General features: G+C 38.3%; 1 protein-coding gene across 1 annotated transcript in view; it reads left to right on the top strand.

The window, feature by feature from the left end:
* The window catches only part of acacb (acetyl-CoA carboxylase beta), a 35,071-nt gene that overhangs the window by 2,054 nt on the left and 13,520 nt on the right, over nucleotides 1-19,497 (top strand). The window contains 27 exon segments of the mRNA XM_057352496.1: nucleotides 151-652; nucleotides 5,314-5,446; nucleotides 5,532-5,670; nucleotides 5,807-5,916; nucleotides 5,994-6,075; nucleotides 6,164-6,262; nucleotides 6,478-6,587; nucleotides 7,507-7,617; nucleotides 7,714-7,923; nucleotides 8,117-8,287; nucleotides 8,427-8,588; nucleotides 8,801-8,964; nucleotides 9,078-9,228; nucleotides 9,398-9,501; nucleotides 9,592-9,673; nucleotides 9,795-9,940; nucleotides 10,066-10,216; nucleotides 10,301-10,435; nucleotides 10,516-10,662; nucleotides 10,752-10,940; nucleotides 12,175-12,275; nucleotides 12,401-12,489; nucleotides 12,643-12,767; nucleotides 12,888-13,001; nucleotides 13,424-13,537; nucleotides 13,621-13,710; nucleotides 13,796-13,914. Of these exon segments, the coding sequence (XP_057208479.1) occupies nucleotides 282-652; nucleotides 5,314-5,446; nucleotides 5,532-5,670; nucleotides 5,807-5,916; nucleotides 5,994-6,075; nucleotides 6,164-6,262; nucleotides 6,478-6,587; nucleotides 7,507-7,617; nucleotides 7,714-7,923; nucleotides 8,117-8,287; nucleotides 8,427-8,588; nucleotides 8,801-8,964; nucleotides 9,078-9,228; nucleotides 9,398-9,501; nucleotides 9,592-9,673; nucleotides 9,795-9,940; nucleotides 10,066-10,216; nucleotides 10,301-10,435; nucleotides 10,516-10,662; nucleotides 10,752-10,940; nucleotides 12,175-12,275; nucleotides 12,401-12,489; nucleotides 12,643-12,767; nucleotides 12,888-13,001; nucleotides 13,424-13,537; nucleotides 13,621-13,710; nucleotides 13,796-13,914 (3,719 nt within the window). The 5' untranslated portion in view covers nucleotides 151-281.

Genomic DNA, 19,497 nt, shown 5'->3' with positions numbered 1-19,497 from the left:
CACTGATGCCACCTTGTGTTTGGCACTCTTAATATTCTTGTGGTATGGTTTCTTTTACATTTGGCCATTAATAACAAATGCAAAATCAAATCAAAAGCAATTATTTCTGATTGTATGTAGTTTTGCTCAAAGTAGTTTTTTGTCTTGCAGGGACACAGAAAAGCTCCCTGACCTGAAATACTGTATTTTGTAAAATGGCCAGTGCTTAGACAGAGTAAAGTGACTAGCGTAAATCATAAAGCCAGTTTAAATGTAGGATCGTGGTCTACAGGAACAAACAGATGCCATCACAAACACCTAATAGTTCAGAGGAACAGACTCTAATGGACCAGGAAACATCAAGCACCTCAGCAAGAAATGAGCAGGCTCCCCCATCAACCACCAGTGATCTCTCAGATCAGTCTAAAGCTGCCTCCAACCCCGTTCCCATGGTTGAGTCTGTTAGGCCCAGGTTCAGTGCTGGTGTTCAGGCTAAAGAGAGGCTGAAGTTTATTCTGGGAGCTTCTGAGGATAACTCCTCTGATGAGGAGCCTGTGCTCGTTCGCCAGCCACCTAGACCTCGGCGACAATGCACAGAGACATCCAGGGAACCTACCACGGCTGTATTAGAGACACACCCATCCCCTGCCCCGGCTCCGTCCTGCAGTTTGAGGTGAGCATCTCTAAGCATCCTTTGCTTTGCTGTTGGCTTTGCTGTGTGTGTGTGTGTGTGTGTGTGTGTGTGTGTGTGTGTGTGTGTGTGTGTGTGTGTGTGTGTGTGTGTGTGTGTGTGTGTGTGTGTTTGAATGGTCTAATGTTTTAACTGTATATACTGTAAAGTTGAAATTACATGGCTGTCAGCTGGCATAAAACGAGAGTACTGTGATGTTTTCAAAGATTATGCACATGCATTTAAAAACCAGTTTTTAACCAGTTGAATGCAGAACAGATAGAGAAAGAATAGAATAGAACAGGAGAGAATAAAACAGGATTAGAACAGAACAGAATTGGTACATATTTACAGTTAAAACAGCAACATTTCTCCACCAATGAATTCAGTATGAATTAAACAATGCAGAACATAATAGAATAGAATAGGTACATAAAACAGCACCAATTCTCCACCAGTGAATGCAGTATGAATTAATCAATGCAGAATAGAATAGAATAGAATAAAAAAGAGAAAATTATAGAAAAAAATAGAACAGAATAAAATTGGTACATATTTACAGTTAAAACAGCACCAATTCTCCACCATTGAATCCAGTATGAATTAATGCAAAATAGAATAGTATAGATAGAATAGAAACTGCACGTGTCAACCCTCTATTGGTACATTATGAAATTAAAGTGAATTCTCACTTTGTCTATATTTATACAAAATAGACAATATAAGAATTCCCAATACAAATTCCTGCAGTGCATAAACAGAATAGCATATAAATAAACTTTTTTTTAATTTTAGGTAATATTCTTTCTTAGTAACATTTATTTAGTTGGCAAGCTAAAGGTGAAACTCATGAGAGGAATGGAGAAGATTTTGGAGACTCATGTTCCCCCATTTCCACTTAAAATCACTAGGGGACATTTTCTACCACATGAAAGGTCCAAGGTCAAACAGGGCAGAGTTATGGACCTGAAGTACAGCCATATGTTTATTCTCAGCACAGTCTGTGATCACCTGACTGACTTGTGCTTGTCACTTGTTATTGTGGCATGCCGCACATTTCTGTACTATTATTGGAAGCAGTGCTCCCGATGTTTACTTTAATGCCATTCTTAATGCGTTAAATATAAAAGTAAAAATAAATTCTCATGAAAACATACCAAAGAACCATAAACAGTACAGTACGTTTCTGGAGTGAGATTTGGGAAGGTCTTTATATGCATTTTTGCTGTTCATGTGTAACTCGTGCCGCTGTTGTCCTCTTCCACGAGACACAACTGGTTTGAGCTCACACAGAAACGATAGATTGTCAATCCAAAATGACACACATACAGTCTGTTTTGCTGACGTGAAATGTTCAGAGAGACAATGGAAAAACTATTTGACATGCAGAGAGGTAAGACTAGCATGGAAATGTTAGGTGTTGGAATTTTGTACATTTGTTTAAGTACTTTGGGGAAGTTTGTCTGCAGAGATAAAATGTCCTTTTTATTGCTCTGCCTATATAAAAGCATGTCACTTTAACATCTCAGTGCCTTCCACTTGTGTTTAACTTTGTGTTTATATTGTCACGTAAATGTTACTGTAAGTCTGAGCCGCTTCACAAGCATTTTAATGCCAAGTTTTCCTTGTGTAAATTGTGGAAATGACAAATAAATGCTGCTTGACTCTTGTCAAATGCTCACTTTCAACACTGTTTACTGTATTATGCATTAAACATACCATGAATCTAAATTCACTGCACTGAGCTTTTGCTTGGAGGTTATTACAAGTTAAACTGAAATCAAAAGGTTAAAATGTTACTTTATTGATTTACATTTTTGGAAGTGAAACAGTTTGTCTGGATATGGTGAAGTGAGGTCTTCAAAGACATGGGGGAGGGGTTATGAGAGAGAGAGCAAAAGAGGAAAAGGGAGGGAACATGAAGCGTGTTAGATGTTGTTTTTCAGTCCCCTGCTGTATTATCTGATACTTTGCCATGGACGATGAAGCAGAGCAAACGCTCAACTGGTTTCAGTGTTTAAAGAGGTTGGTATTATACTGAATGTGCACTTTGCTCACTTTGTCCTCTAGAACCTTACGTTTCTAAGTGAACAGTTTGTTCTCGACCAGGGTAGTGTAGTGGAAGTATAAAAAGGGGAGTGGTTTCGGTTGTAATAGCGTGTGAAGTAGTGTAGCATAACACAGAAGAGAATGAGTTTGTCTTTTAAGTCATTTCGAGTTTAGGAATGCAAACATTTGCCGGAAGGTGGGAGGATTTGGTTGAAATGGAGATCGCAAGGCAGTTTGAGCTGTGCATGTGTTGTGTGTTATGTAACAACCAGATCATTTTAATTCAGTGTCTGTGTTCAGAGAACATGCGCTCATATCAACTGCAAATACTGTATAATGGCAATGTTTGAACCTTTAATTCAAAACGAATAAACATGAATATAGTAAATATAGTAAAACTGGTTGTTTGGTGTCAACTTAAATGAAAACATAGCGTAAAATTTGTTTTGCTTTTTATTTCATATGTTTATGTTTTGTGTAAATGCTAGTGAATGTCCTGCTCTAAACAAAGCATTATTAAGCCAGCATGCAGTTTTTAATGAAGTCTTTTGTTTTGGATGCACTTAAGGATCTTACAGGTCGATATTCTACACAATGATCGATCGTAGGATCAGAATTTCTTAAAAAGAACCTGTTTGTGTGTGTATTTCCTAAAGATGATAAAATTCTGACTTGAGAGTACAGACATACATTTTGTGTTGTATTTAATTTCTTATTTCCTTATCTTTTTATTCTTTATTATTATTCTTTTTTTTGCTATATATTTGCTTTATTATTTATAGATTATATTCATTTCTATCTAGTTATTATATTCTATATTCCTTTTCTTAAAGCTATATTCTACATTCTGTTGGATGCTGCATTTGTATTGTCTTCACAAGTAGATACAAGTTTGCAGTGGTCTCATTCATAGGTTCATAATAACGTCACGAGACAATGGTCTGAAGCAGCAATTTTGTATGTTGGTATAATAACACATGCTCAATGTGTTTGTAGACAGACGAAGTCGGACAAAGTTAGATTGACGGAGATTGAGTGAACTCTAGAAAGAGTTCTAGGAAGAGTTAGAATGGGCATCTGAACGCAACTATGTTTTCTCTCTTCAATAAACTTTGTTCATTTTATTATAACATCACTTTGTCTCCTGCCTGCTGTTCTTCCCCTCTGACATCCAAGTCTGCAGGATAGTTAGATCGATCAGTTTTGGCATATGAACAAGATGGTACAACACATATCATTTTGGCTCAATAACAAGATAGTAGAATCTATCAGATCTATCAACAAGAAACGTGTCTCTTATCTTATCAAATTCAAGATGAAAAAAAAACCTCATAATATTCAGCATCTCAAGATTTTGTTTCCACTTAAGACTGCAGAAATGACATCAGGTGTGACTCTGCCTATATGGTTCACAGTCCTTCACTTTGATTAAGCTGTCACAAGTTTTCAGAAATCATACTAAGGGGTCATGCTGGAAGCTTAAATGAACAGTTCGCCCAAAAATGAAAAGTTCTGTCTTCATTTACTCACCCTAGAGTTGTTCCAAATCTGTATACATTTCTTTGTTCTGATGAACACAGAAAAATATATTTGGAAGAATGCTTGTAACCAAACAGTTCTTGGCCACCATTGACTACCATAGTAGGAAGACAGAGTTCATTTTTGGGTGAACTGTACTGTTCCTTTAATGGGCAATTCCAGTGTAATAGATGTGACATTTTGAGTCAAAACTTATTTTATTTTATACTTTTGTTTTGTTTTGTTTTGTTTTGAGGAATATTTTGTTTTTTGAGGAAAACACATTTATGGATATTACTTGCCATTATGGATGTGCCAATTCACTTACATGACTATTGACCACTATGCTTTAAAAACAAACAAAAAATGCTTTATAATAGAGACTTCTCATTGGTAAATATTGACATCTGAGTCATCAGTATGGTGAAAAACTTGAAAAAAGGATGAAATAGAATTTTTCCATCACAAGGTTGAAATTGGCATGGAATTGGACTAATACATTTGCCGGATTATTTTATGCTCTCTGCCTTGTACTGTACATAACGTACATTGCATTACATTTGCTTCATGCATCTGCATTAGTAGATACCAGTAGTTTTAAAGTTCAAAGTATTATCTGTCATTTTAATGATAACACATTAAGCTGTGATTGGCTGTTTGGCTTGTGTGAGCGTGTATATTGTAGCACACTTGACTGAGGTGAAGAGTACAGAGGCCAGACCGGTAGAGGAAAACCACTGTTTATGAAGGATCAAATTTGGTTTGATGGGTGCTTGCTAATAAGTATGTCGTCCTTTTGTAATATTCATCATTTTATCGGCTTCAATGGTGTTTGTGAATATTGACAAATGAAGGCATTTCTATTTCCTAACCTTTCTGTACTGTAATGTTTTTACGATTTTCTATGTACAGTTGTGTACACATTAGGGTATTTGTTATGGGAACCTCAAACAGGTTTCTATTTTAGATTTATAGTGAGTGATGCACTAAATAGCAAGCTAACCTACTCTGGATTATAATTGAGGGGATTATCGAGGGTGAAGTGCAAAAACACAGTTGTCTGCTCATATCTGCATAAAGATATTACATTTTTGTAGGCCTAGCATGTCAGGACCCCACCTGCTGAAAAAAGGCAAGGAACACAGAAAAATGGACGTGCACAGAGATTTCACCGTCGCCTCGCCTGCTGAGTTTGTCACTCGCTTTGGAGGAAACCGGGTTATTGACAAGGTCAGGTCTGCATGTGTGTTTGCGTCTGAAAAGACTTTAAAGGCGTGTCTGTCACTTTAAAACGGAATATTCTCTCTTATGTAAGGTGCTGATTGCTAATAATGGGATCGCTGCGGTTAAATGCATGCGGTCTATTCGCCGCTGGTCCTATGAGATGTTTCGCAATGAGAGAACCATTCGCTTCGTGGTGATGGTCACACCTGAAGACTTGAAAGCCAATGCAGGTTGTTAAAAAAAAACAAGCGTAGTTGTGGTTCTCCCCAAAGTTATTCATCCATGCATATTATTTGAAATCATGACTTTTTATGCTTCTCTTTAATGGGCAGTTTTTACATCAAATTTGATTTAATTGGTCCACAGAATATATTAAAATGGCTGATCATTACGTGCCAGTTCCTGGGGGTCCAAATAACAACAACTACGCCAATGTTGAGATGATCGTAGATATTGCCAAAAGGATTCCAGTGCAGGTAGTGGCTTTCAAACATCTGTTTCTGTGTCAGAAATCATCCTTGCCTCTCATCTCTGATGATGTTTTTGCTTTAAGGCGGTATGGGCTGGATGGGGCCACGCTTCAGAAAATCCCAAATTACCAGAGCTCCTTCATAAAGCAGGGATATCTTTCTTAGGTATCTCTTCTTTTCTAGATGAAACTACAGTATATAGATGTTCCTAAACCAATTGTAGCACATTAAGACTAATGGCTTGTGTTTTCAGGGCCCTCGAGTAAGGCCATGTGGGCATTAGGAGATAAGGTTGCATCTTCCATTGTAGCTCAGAGCGCACACATCCCCATCTTGCCTTGGAGTGGAACAGGTGAGATGTCTTATTCACTTTTACATATATCGGACCTGTTGCTTAAGCTCGCATTGTAAAGTGCATCTGTAGTTCCTTTGTTTTAGAATGGTGCCAGCAATGCCAATGATCATGGGCATGCAGTGATCAAATGTATAGCTTGAATGCACGGCAAGTCATTTACTGTATAGAGATCAAGTTTAAGTTCTCTCTCTCTTTCTCTCTGTCTTTGTTAGGTCTGAGAGTTGAATGGGGAGAGGAAAATCAGAAACTTGGTCACGTGATCAGTGTTCCTCCTGAACTTTATGTCCATGGCTGTGTTAAAGATGTGGATGAAGGATTAGCGGTAAATTTTCAATACAGACTAGGCTCTCCTCATTTAGATTTAGAAATGGTGGAGTTGCAGTTATGAAGTTTTGAGATTCGAGACCCACAGTGAATTCCAAGACTAATAATATAGCCAATTGGAATGCACTTGGAGAAGTAATAAAAAACAATGTTAATTTTCCATTTAGATGAGACAACCCTACGTGTGACGTCCCCTTGCCAAAGGAAAAACAGAAGGGGCATTTCTCAATTATTGGGCGTTTCCAAATGGCATATGCGTTTTTAAACCATCCAATGGGAGAAAGAATTTGGGAATCGACCACTTGATTTTTGCAAATCAATTAAAGGCGGCATGAAAACAATATATTATTATGGAATACTGTAGTGTTTTTATAAGTGTCTTCATTATATTTTTTAATTCACGTGCCCTCTTAATAATCTTTCATCAAAAACGTTGACCGGCTTCCCCCTTGAAACGACTTCCTGTCACGAGGCATGGCGCGAGGGTGGAGCTTTCTTCATGGGAGTGAAGGTGGGGAATAATCCGCCATGATTAACTGCAAACTTGCATTCAAATCTGCCTCTATTGTGTTAGCAACGCCCATCTTCCATCGATTCAATCAGTTCTGAATGTGGGAAATCAAGTCCCACCCCAAAATTTCCTCTCATTTCAGAAGCCGTTTCATTCGGATATATGTCACGATTCGAAAAACAAAATGTTACTTCCTTTTTGTGCTGACTTCAAAGCGATTTTGAAGTTTGAAAACCGCCAATGATTGAGAAACACCCCTTTTTGTTTCCGCAAAGACCCCAATCTCTCCTAAAGTGGATGTGAAATTGTGCAATTAGTCATTTGAACTCTTCCTCTGATGAAAACTTTGCCCTATGCGACACAGGCTTATTCTTACAAGCCGCAAAAGCAAATGTTATGTTTTCAGAGTGCAGAGAAGATCGGCTACCCCGTGGTCATCAAAGCATCTGAAGGAGGGGGAGGAAAAGGCATTAGAAAAGTGGACAGTTTAGAAGACTTTCCTGGCTTCTTCAGACAGGTGAAACAACTTGTGCCTTGTTAAATGAACTGTATCAGTTGGAAGGTTCTGCCCTTGAAGTTTCTTGAACGATCTGATGTTTGTGTTTGACTGCAGGTGCAGGCCGAGGTGCCAGGTTCACCCATTTTCATCATGCAGCTAGCCCAGCACGCCCGCCACCTCGAGGTGCAGATCTTGGCCGACCAGTACGGTAATGCCATCTCTTTGTTCGGCAGAGACTGCTCCATCCAGCGACGCCATCAGAAGATCATAGAGGAAGCTCCTGCCACCATCGCCTCCACCAACACTTTTGAGCAAATGGAGCGGGTGAGCATATGATCAATCAACAAAAGTGTGTATCTGAAATAGCCTTTATTTAGTTGTTTTTATCACATGAAAAACCCTTTAATTGTAGTTGTATGTGTGTTCACATAAGTTAAAGAAAAAGCATGTCAACATGCACATTGGAGCAGTGACTTCATAAGGAAACCTTAAGTCTCACTGGTGCTTTGTGTGTCAGTATGCAGTGCGTCTGGCTAAAATGGTGGGCTATGTGAGCGCTGGTACGGTGGAGTATCTGTTCTCCGAGGACGGAAGTTTCCACTTCCTGGAGCTGAATCCACGGCTGCAAGTAGAACATCCCTGCACTGAGATGATCGCTGACGTCAACCTCCCTGCTGCTCAGCTTCAGGTAAAACAAAGTTATAATTTAGTAGACCTGTTATAACTTATTTTGTATTTATAGTTTATTTAAATGTTTATCTATAATTGTTGAATGTTTGGAGAATAATGTTCTTCAAGTCATAGATGTTTGTACTCTCTCTGTTTAGATAGCCATGGGCATCCCACTTTACAGAATTAAGGATATACGTGTTTTGTACGGTGAAGCTCCTTGGGGGGACAAGCCCATCAATTTTGACTCTCCGGAGTGCATTCCCTGTCCACGCGGGCACGTCATCGCTGCACGCATCACCAGTGAGAACCCAGATGAGGTCATTAAATGATGAAATTGAATTAATCATTTATATTTGGACAAAACTTGTTCCATTGTTTGTTTTGTTTGTAGTTTTTCAAACCGATGATACAAGATGGTCCATGGCATGCACCAGCATTTCCAAAATTGTCTAATCTTGAATTAGTAGTCTTTGAATACTACAATCAGTTAATACTGCGTTTATTTGTCTATTTTGTTTTCATTTGAAAGGGTTTTAAGCCGAGTTCAGGCACGGTTCAGGAGCTGAATTTCCGTAGCAGTAAGAATGTGTGGGGATACTTCAGTGTGGGAGCGACGGGAGGCCTGCATGAGTTCGCCGACTCTCAGTTTGGACATTGTTTCTCATGGGGTGAGAACAGAGAAGAGGCCATCTCGTAAGTCCATTGAGATCGACATACTAGCTTAATGGCTTTTCATTCTTGTTTTTCTCTCGTCTCATTATTTGAAAAAAAAAATTATTGTAAGTCTTGGTGGTGATGTCCTGCAGGAACATGGTGGTGGCTATGAAAGAGTTGTCTATAAGGGGAGACTTTCGAACCACTGTGGAGTATCTCATTAAACTCCTGGAGACCGAGAGTTTTCGGAATAATGACATCGATACTGGCTGGCTGGACCACCTCATTGCAGAAAAAGTACAGGTGGGGCACAGTCCTCCGGTGTTAGTAGTGCCAGAGCAGTGATTGTAAAGATTGATAAAACGTGTACCTTGTCTATAATTCACTTTGGAATAAAGCGCTGACCAAATGCATCTAAATGTAAATGCAGTGTGACCTAAGGTTTCATTTTGAGTAAATGCATGTTTTCCAGGCTGAGCGGCCGGACACCATGTTAGGTGTAGTATGTGGAGCTCTACATGTCGCTGATGCTAGTTTCAGAGAGAGCATGTCTGACTTTCTGCATTCACTGGAGAGGTATTGTCAGTTCTCAATACCAGAAACCATTAAAGCAAGCTCACTACTGTTATAGCATTTTGTGTTTTAATGCATCTGTGACTGTTTTAGGGGTCAGGTGTTGCCGGCTGTGAGTCTGGTCAACACAGTGAATGTTGATCTAATCTACGACGGAGTCAAATACTCCCTCAAGGTATTGTAACATGCAAAACGATCTTTTTCCTTATGGATGCCTTTTTTACCTTTTCACTTATACTTACACATATACTGTGTATATATATATATATATGTCTGATTGTGTGTGTGTGCTGTAGGTGGCCCGCCAGTCACCCACCACATACGTCATCATCATGAACGGGTCAGATATTGAGGTGGACGTCCACAGGCTCAGTGACGGTGGTCTCCTTCTGTCATATGGTGGCAGCAGTTACACAACCTACATGAAGGAGGAGATAGACAGGTTAGAGGTGTTTTTGTGTGCGTGTTTTAACTCTGTTGGTAGTGCACAGCACAGCATTAGCAAACATCCTCAGGATGAATATGTTGTGTTAGCTGTTTTTTGCTCTTCTGTCTTGTGATGTATAGCTACCGCGTCACAGTGGGAAACAAAACGTGCATGTTTGAGAAGGAGAGAGACCCCACGGTGCTCAGGTCTCCCTCTGCTGGCAAGCTGTTGCAGTACGTGGTGTCTGACGGTTCTCATGTTTTGGCTGGGCAGCCTTACACAGAGATTGAGGTAAAATGAGGCAGAGCTGTTTTTTTCGTTGGTAGATAAATATGAATTTAGAAGCAGACTTTACATTTGTTTTCGTTTTGATAGGTTATGAAGATGGTGATGACCCTGCATGTGCAGCACTCTGGTTGTGTTCACTTTATAAAGAGACCTGGAACAGTGTTGGAACCCGGATGTGTGGTGGCCCGCATGGACCTGGATGACCCCAGCTGTATTCTGCAGGTGGTTTAGCAAAACGTTTGATTCCATTGTTTTTTCTTAGTGCAACATGTGAATTATAAAGCTTTATTCTTCTTTCTCAGGTGAAGCCGAACACAGAAGCATTACCTTCCCAGGAGCCTTTACCTATTATAGGAGAGAAGCTTCACCAGGTGTTCCACAGTGTTCTGGAGAATCTGGTGAAGATTATGGATGGGTACTGTCTACCAGAGCCATACTTCAGTGATAAAGTGAGAACACTAATCCAAACATGAATCTTAAAACAGTATGGTAACAGATTAAAGAGTGTGTAGACTTAACCGTTCCTACCTCTGTACAGCTGAAGAAGTGGGTCGACACGCTGATGAAGACCCTCAGGGATCCGTCGCTGCCTCTTCTTGAACTCCAGGAGATCATGACCAGTGTGGCAGGCCGCATACCGATCACTGTAGAGAAGGCAATCCGAAAGGTCATGGCACAGTACGCCAGTAACATTACTTCTGTGCTTTGTCAGTTCCCCAGCCAAAGGGTGAGTGATGAAATAAATCGTCACTGTGTTTTTGACTCCTTGGATGTCCAGATTCATTGTATTTCAGGAAATGGGAAACATTGTTCTTTTAAAATAAGTAAATACTGAGTTTTCAAAGTTGAAAAGCATTTTTTAATGTTTTTTATTGGTTAGATATTTGAAAAACGCAGTGACATATATAAAGCGTGAGGGCTGTGTATTGGCAAGTGCAAGTGTACTTTTGGCCGTATGTACTGTATATCAGGGGTTTTCAAACTTTATGATGCCAAGGACCCCCAAATATGATTATCCTTTTGTGAGGGACCCCCTTTTCTAAAATATGTATCAATCTATATTTTTTCTGTGTAAAGAAACGTTTAAAATTTGTTAGATAAATAGTAAATAGAATATTATAAAGACAACACATTGTTTCTAAACCTAAATAGTCGGCAACAATTTTACTTTGAGTCCCAAAAAAGAAACTATAGTGAGAAAAACTCACTAGAAAGATTCAAATATAAACAATTATGGAAACTATCATAGCAAAAAAAGCAGATAAACACTGTGGAATTTTATCATTTTCTGCGGGACCCCTTGCAACCTTCTGGAGGCCCCCTGGGGGTCCCCGGACCCCAGTTTGAAAACCCCTGCTGTATATGACATGGTTTAAAAAAATATAGATAGTAGAGGTATCACTGTCAATACACTATCGGGGAAAAAAAAAGCGATAGTTACACGTATCGATATTTTTGAACAGCCCTACAAAGGGGGGGGGGAGTTGGTTAAACTAAAACTAATAAAGCATTTCTGTTTATTTAAAATAAATGAAATATTGGCCAAATTTTGGCTCAGGATTAAACAAAAATACGTTTTAGTTGAGGCACTAAAATTAACTCTAATCAAATAAAAACTAAAATAAAATAATTTAATCTTGTTTAGCAACATAAAAATATAAACAAATAAATAATGAAATGACAAAAGCACAAATGACAAAAGCACAATTGCAACAATTAATCTAAAAATATAATATATATAATAGAAATCAATACAATGCATATTTTATTTTCTATACAAATAAAAGCTAATTAAAAAGAGTAGACTGCAATAAAACTGAAAACAAAAGTATAAAAACTCTTAACTATAATACTAACCTATATTTGCTCTGTTTGATTCCTTGTTATTGCAGAAAAAATACCTAAACTTTAGTCCAGTTAATTCAGTAATTTTGATCATTTTCATCAATATTTTCCTCCAGATAGCAAATATCTTGGACAGCCACGCAGCCACACTCCAGAGAAAAGCTGACCGTGAGGTTTTCTTCATGAACACTCAAAGTATCGTTCAGTTGGTGCAGAGGTGAGATTTGACAGATGTTTGACCTTTAAGAGCTCAGCCCGATAATCCAACAGATCATCCCACACATATCATAAGACTTGTCGACCACAATATGACCAGTCATTATGTCCCTGTTTGTTGTTCAGGTACCGCAGTGGCATTAGAGGTTATATGAAATCAGTAGTGCTGGATCTGCTGAAACGTTACCTGCAGGTGGAGATGCAATTTCAGCAAGGTAAATAAATACAGAGCAACAAGATGATATCTGCATTTTAAATATAAGCTCTAATGTAATAATAAAAGTCTACCAACATGTTTTTCTTTAAAAAAAAAAAGATCTGAAAATATAAAAAGTGTGCTAATGCACAAATGCTCTCTCTCCCAACAGCACATTATGATAAATGTGTAATCAAACTCAGAGAGAAATATAAGCCTGATATGACTCCAGTACTGGAGTGCATCTTCTCCCACTCTCAGGTGTCCAAGAAGAATGTTCTAGTCATCATGCTCATAGTAAGATCCTGAACAATTCTTTGTTGTATTGTGTTGTGGCTTTGGCATTTGATCTGAAAACTGGAAGTATGTTTGTAGGGTTTATGACAGGTGTGATGTGTAAAATATTACATTATTCAGGACCAGTTGTGTGGACGGGACCCGACTCTTGCTGATGAGCTCATGGTGATTCTGAATGAGCTCACACAACTCAGTAAAATGGATAACTCGAAAGTGGCTCTCCGGGCCAGACAGGTGTGAACTGAACCTTTGACCTTTTATGTGTAGATGTTCAGAATAGATTATCATTCTACTCATGCTTTTTTGGCTGTGAATGATATAGAAAATACTATTTGTTAGCAGAAAATTGTAAATGGATGGCAAAATGTGCAGTATGGATGGACCAGGTCGCACTATAATACGAGTGTGCATAAAATTGAAATTAAAATAAAGATCTAAAAAAAAGATGCATATGAATCCTGTGTGACTATTAAATACATTTTTAAATGTATTGTTTGGTCCTACTGTCAATCTGAGATTTTAAAATGTTTGTGTCTTACTACATAAAGATTCGCTTAATAGGAAAATATAACATTTATTGTTTTTAAATATAAAAACATTCATTTATTATGTATTTTTATTTCTTTTATTAATTTTGTTTTATTTTTTATTTTCAGGTGTTGATCGCCTCTCATTTACCCTCATATGAACTGCGACATAACCAGGTGGAATCCATCTTTTTATCAGCTATTGATATGTATGGACATCAGTTCTGTCCCGAGAACCTCAAGGTAGAGCATCCTGTTATTTTATGCAGTTGTTCTGAATGTTTACCTGCTTTAAAATCTAACAATCACAAATCCTCTCCTTGCAGAAACTCATCCTATCTGAGACCTCCATCTTTGACGTCTTGCCCAGTTTCTTCTACCACATCAACCGGGTGGTTTGCATGGCTGCCTTAGAGGTCGGTAGAGCTCAAAAATGTACCCAGCTGCTCAGTGGTGTGGTGTATGGTCAGGACGTCCTGTCAAGTGTGCGTAATTCCTCAGGTGTACGTCCGAAGGGGCTACATCGCTTATGAGCTGAACAGCCTACAGCATCATCAGCTACAGGATGGGACGTGAGCAGTGGACTTCCAGTTTATGTTACCATCATCTCACCCCAACAGGTAAAGCACTTTCTGTCCACTAAAAGTTGATCTGTCTATCTTGAACAATGCTTACACGTGTCTGTGGTTGTAGTTGGCAGACAGGTTAAAATGATTGAAAGGTTCCAAGTGCAAGATGGTGCCTTAAACAGTGTTCTTAGAAATAATTTAAGCAAGCCCGGATCAGATTATTCAGTGCGATTTTTCTCTGAAATGAGAAATTTCCTTTAATAGAACAACTGGTGATGCCTGAATCTCATAATGAAGTTTTCTTGCACAGCCAGAAGCAGCTGATTATGAATAGGTATCATCACCATTATGTTTTAAATATAAAGGCACTCATTGTCATATACTTAAAGGGATAGTTTACAAAAGAGTGAAAATTATATCATGAATTACTCACCCTCAAGTTGTTCTAAACCTACTGTATATAAATTGCTTTGTTCGGTTGAGCACACAGAAAAATATTTGGAAGAATGTTAGCAACCGGCAGTTCTGGGGCACCATTGACTACCATAGTAGAATATTTTTTAGCATTTTTTTGTTCTGTTGAACACCAAAGGAAATATTTTGAAGAATTTGGGAAAGCAGTCTATTATGGTAGTCAATGGTGCCCCAGAAATCTCAGTTGCTAACATTCAAATATCCTTCTTTGTGTTTATCAGAGCAAAGAAATTTATACAGGTTTGGAACAGCTTGAGGGTGAGTAAATGATGACAGAATTTGTATTTTTGGGTGAACTATCCCTTTAAAGACTTGTAATACATTTTTGCACATAGTCTTCTATTTTTATTGTTTTTATATTTTTCTCCTGAAAGAGACACTACCGTTACACCAAGCCAGCCCAAGCCCAAACCCACGTAATACCCTATATGGTTCTTAGCATCCCTATTATGTGTTCCATAACAGAGTGATGAAAACACTGTCTATCCCACATTCCTAACTCCCCCCTTGGGCTGAATGCCTGGTTTGGGTTTCTTGTACTAAGCTTTAGTGTCAGTTAGTTTGAATGGAGTACAGCACAAGAGATTTCACAGCATCACATTGACCCCAGATTTTAGTGATCGATTAACTTGCTTTGCGTATGAAAAAGAAAAATATGTGATTGTTGCATTTTATATGATTTTAAGATTCAATGGACACTGAAGTATTTTCTCCAGTTTGACTTATCTGTTCTTCATTAGCTCAAAATGGATGATTGTTCTTATTATTTTTAAAAAGCCTGCGATAGAGTAGAGATGTTTTCACTATCCACACTGTTCCCACGGGATATTCTTTAGTACTAGTCTACATGTGCTAGGAAGAAACCTTGGATCCCGGCATTAAACTGGATGTTACTGAGACACATACCACTTGCAGCCCTTTATGGCATTGATGTTCCCTGGTGGCACTGGTCTCTTTCAGTAGGACAATGCCCCCGTCACACAGGAAAAATTGTTTAGGTGTGGTTTGGGAATATGACCAGTAGTTCAAGGTGTGAGCCAGTCACCTATCCATCACTTTTTAACCCTCGTCAATCAGATATTTTTGCTTTAGCATTTAACATGAAATTCAAGAACTCCTTGATCACTCTCAGCCTAATATCTCACTGATTGACAAGTTTATTTGAATAAATAACAGACGTTTCAATGGTTCATAGGGTTTAGGTAAATGCTTTTAGGTAGATATTTGGACTGTATCCAAATTTACCAGGCAGAGACAACAATGGCTACGCTAGCGATATATATAAATACATCTAAAGTTTAATCACAACTGTCATTAATAGAAATGTATTTCACATTACCAACTAAACTAGAGTTTGTGAGTTCCTCCGTCAAAATGTATTTAACCGCCAGCGGACTTGAATGCTTTACTTGGAATGTACTGTAGAGCATCGTACAAGACTGACTGGAGCAGCTTGCGTGTAAAACAGCAACTCGATGTTCAACACACAGCTCACCGACATACTGTATAAGTTACTAAAATTAAAAACAGAGTACACACACAAACATGTTGAATCCCAATATCCCTGTTGAAAAAAACAGCATATGCTGTGTTAGGTATGTTTTAGCGATTTAGCTACTTTTCAGACCCCTTTGGCGACTTACTTTTCAAAAAGCGACTGGCGACAAATCTAGCTACTTTCTGAATAAGCTTTGGCGACTTAGCGAAACATTCTGCTTCACTTCTACTGCCCCGCGATAGCGAGTTTTTGCTTTCATAGCACAGTACCGCCTCTCTAGGACTTTTCACACTGCACTTAACCCTGGGTTATCTTCATCCAAAACCCCGATTTTAACCCCGGGTAAACGAACGTACCACGCACTATTTTCATTCAGTCAGTTTGACGCTGCAGTATTTATCCAATCATGACTGTTGACACCGCAAATAAGAATGTTAACCCAGGGTTTAGTTATGTACAGTGTGAAACATCAGGTTATGAATACCCAGGGTTATCTCTTAAGCCCTGGTAAATTATAAGCGGTGTGAAACAGATATCCCAGGATTCTGTTTACCTGGGGTTTAGAATAACTCTGTGTTAACGATTTCAAGTGTGAAAAGCACTATTCTGTGTCTACTCTGTTCAGTGAACGGCAGGGAGAAGTAGGACATTCAGTTCAGACCGCACTGATGCGTGAATGAGATGCGCATGTGCAAACAGTTTCCAAGAACTAATCACTTATTGACCTTGTTTGACCATTTATGATTTAAAACACTGTATGGACGCATAAACATGAACACAGATGGAATTTAGCTGTTCAATGAAAGTGACTGCTGTGTAGTTTTAAGGTGTCAATTTCACTCACTATTACATACAGTTGTGCTCAAAAGTTTACACACCCCTTGCAGAATCTGGAAAAAGCTGAAACTTTTGGAAAAATAAGAGGATTTTTGAAAATTAAGGTTTATTTTTAATTTAGTCCTGCCCTGAGCAAGTTATTTCACTAAAGAAATGTTAACCTATAGTTCACACTAAAGAATAATAACAGAATTTCTAAAAACAGCCCTAAACAATACCTAAACCTAAACAATCAATGACAGTTTTTATGTTTAGTCATAGTTGTTTAAGGGTTTCTTGTTTGTCATGAGTCATTAGACTGTCCACTGATCTTCAAAACAATCACCCAGGTCCTCCACAATCTTTGCTTTTTCAGCATTTCTGGATATTTGACTCATGTCCAGCAGTAACTGTATGATGTTGAGATTCCTCTTTTTACATTGAGGACAATCAAGAGACTCATACACAACTATTACAATAGATAGAAACATCCAGTGCTGCCCACAAAGTCAACACCATTCATTTAAAGTCAGGTGGGTGTAAACCTCTGAAAATGGTTTTGGTGTAAATTGTTATTGTTTCATTTATACATCTTATTTTTTCATTTACTAATGTCCTTCAGAAGATTTAAAGATACATAAATGTTTTTCAGGAAATTAAATATATTTTTTTACACCAAAACCATTTTCAGAGGTTTACACCCACCTGACTTTAAATGAATGGTGTTGACTTTGTGGGCAGCACTGGATGTTTCTATCTATTGTAATAGTTGTGTATGAGTCTCTTGATTGTCCTCAATGTAAAAAGAGGAATCTCAACATCATACAGTTACTGCTGGACATGAGTCAAATATCCAGAAATGCTGAAAAAGCAAAGATTGTCGAGGATCTGGGTGATTGTTTTGAAGATCAGTGGACAGTCTAATGACTCATGACAAACAAGAAACCCTTAAACAACTATGACTAAACATAAAAACTGTCATTGATTGTTTAGGTTTAGGTATTGTTTAGGGCTGTTTTTAGAAATTCTGTTATTATTCTTTAGTGTGAACTATAGGTTAACATTTCTTTAGTGAAATAACTTGCTCAGGGCAGGACTAAATTAAAAATGAACCTTAATTTTCAAAAATCCTCTTATTTTTCCAAAAGTTTCAGCTTTTTCCAGATTCTGCAAGGGGTGTGTAAACTTTTGAGCACAACTGTAGTTTTTGTTGTCTGCCAACAGAAAATAAGTAATTAAGAACCTATTTATTTTGCATTTGGGGGTATTGTTTTAATATAATACTGTATAGGACAGCTCAGAAAGTAGAGATATGAAGCAGACCTGAAGCGCTTAGCTTGTCAGATACTATGTGATGATGTCACTGGTATGCAAATTAGCACGTGACGTCATCTGGCGACTTTTCGGGCAGGCTTTAGCTACTTTCCATTAGGGGTGTTCGATTCCGGGTTTTTCTGGAGTCGACTCCGATTCTCGACTCCCATTTTTGGAGTCGATGGAATCGACACTTCGACTCCCTTTACTGTCATTCAAAACGGGGCCAGGAATACGAATATATAAAATAAATGAATGTAACTTCACAAGTTTGGGACCTTTTGACTGGCAACCAAACTCTGGCATCTCCAAAGTCACTAGCAGATACACATGCATTTGTGCAACGAGCCCACCACCACAGGGAGTTTTTTGTGCTGCCAGTTACCCCTTTCTGGTCCTAAACCGATGAGGTTTTCCAAGCGCACGCAGCGCAAGCATGACAGCCCAGGTCTAACCGTATAGACTTATGGTAAAGCTAAGACATTTAGTTTTGTTTATTATTTTTAATAGCCGTTTTTTAAGTAGGCGTCGCTCATGTTCTGATTACTACAGTGTTTTAGATCGGATGTAAATGTGTACAGTCAAAGAGAAAGAGTGGAGTTATGACTTCTACCTAAAACACGATTGTTTTTTAAATGTTTTTCGTTGCTTTGCTTTGCGCCAATCACAAAGACAATTTAACCGATTTGAGTCAATGACAACATTAAAAATTGCGGAGTCGAAAAGGAGTCAACGAGAGCTGACCAGCTTAAACCTTTTTAAACCTGCTTTCAGCTCCGACAAAAAGTTGCATTTTTTAAACGGAAACGGTGGTGCTGTTGAACACCCTGTTGTGATGACGCAAGAGTTGAACTATGGCAGATGAGAAGGCCATTCTTTGTGTTCTTTTTCAAGAGTTTTCGAAGCCTGATTAAATCGGTATAAATACGTGTTGAATACTGCAAAATAAATATCTTCTAATATCTTCAATTGTTGTGTATACCGAGCTGCAGCGGACAAATTTGTAAACGGGTCCCCAGGGGCACGTTCAAGCTCCGAACGTTTTGCTACGGTTACCTGGAAACGGTGTGCAACAGGGTTTGAGATACGTTTTCTCTTGTTTCGTGAGAGAAAAAGACCGAAAGCACAACTCGGTCGACACTGTGTAACTATGAAAAACATCCATGTTACAGTTAACCTCCCGCTCTCCCCCTAATTGTAATCTTGATTAGTTGTTCGATTAATTTTGCAGACCTACTTGGCATATTATAAGTGAGTCCTAGATTGCACCTTCCACCTGAACAATGCTGACTGTACCACCAGACAGAAGAGGTTTAGATAAGACACAATTCATCAGGTTTCATCATACTGTATCCTTTCATAATACTTTTACTGTCACTCTGTTTACTTTAAAGTCTTAATACAGTTTCTATTATAATCATTCCCCTGCTTTTAAACTGGGATGTGAGGACTTTTATGTATATCATAATGCCTTTATATGAATGGTTTTACTGTCACCCTGTTCACATTAAAATCTTTTCAAATTAATTTGT

Source organism: Triplophysa rosa, linkage group LG2 (genome assembly GCF_024868665.1).
Source record: "Triplophysa rosa linkage group LG2, Trosa_1v2, whole genome shotgun sequence".
Lineage (NCBI taxonomy): Eukaryota > Metazoa > Chordata > Actinopteri > Cypriniformes > Nemacheilidae > Triplophysa > Triplophysa rosa.
The sequence above is the reverse complement of the archived record's forward strand: the minus strand, read 5'-3'. Positions and strand labels throughout refer to the sequence as shown.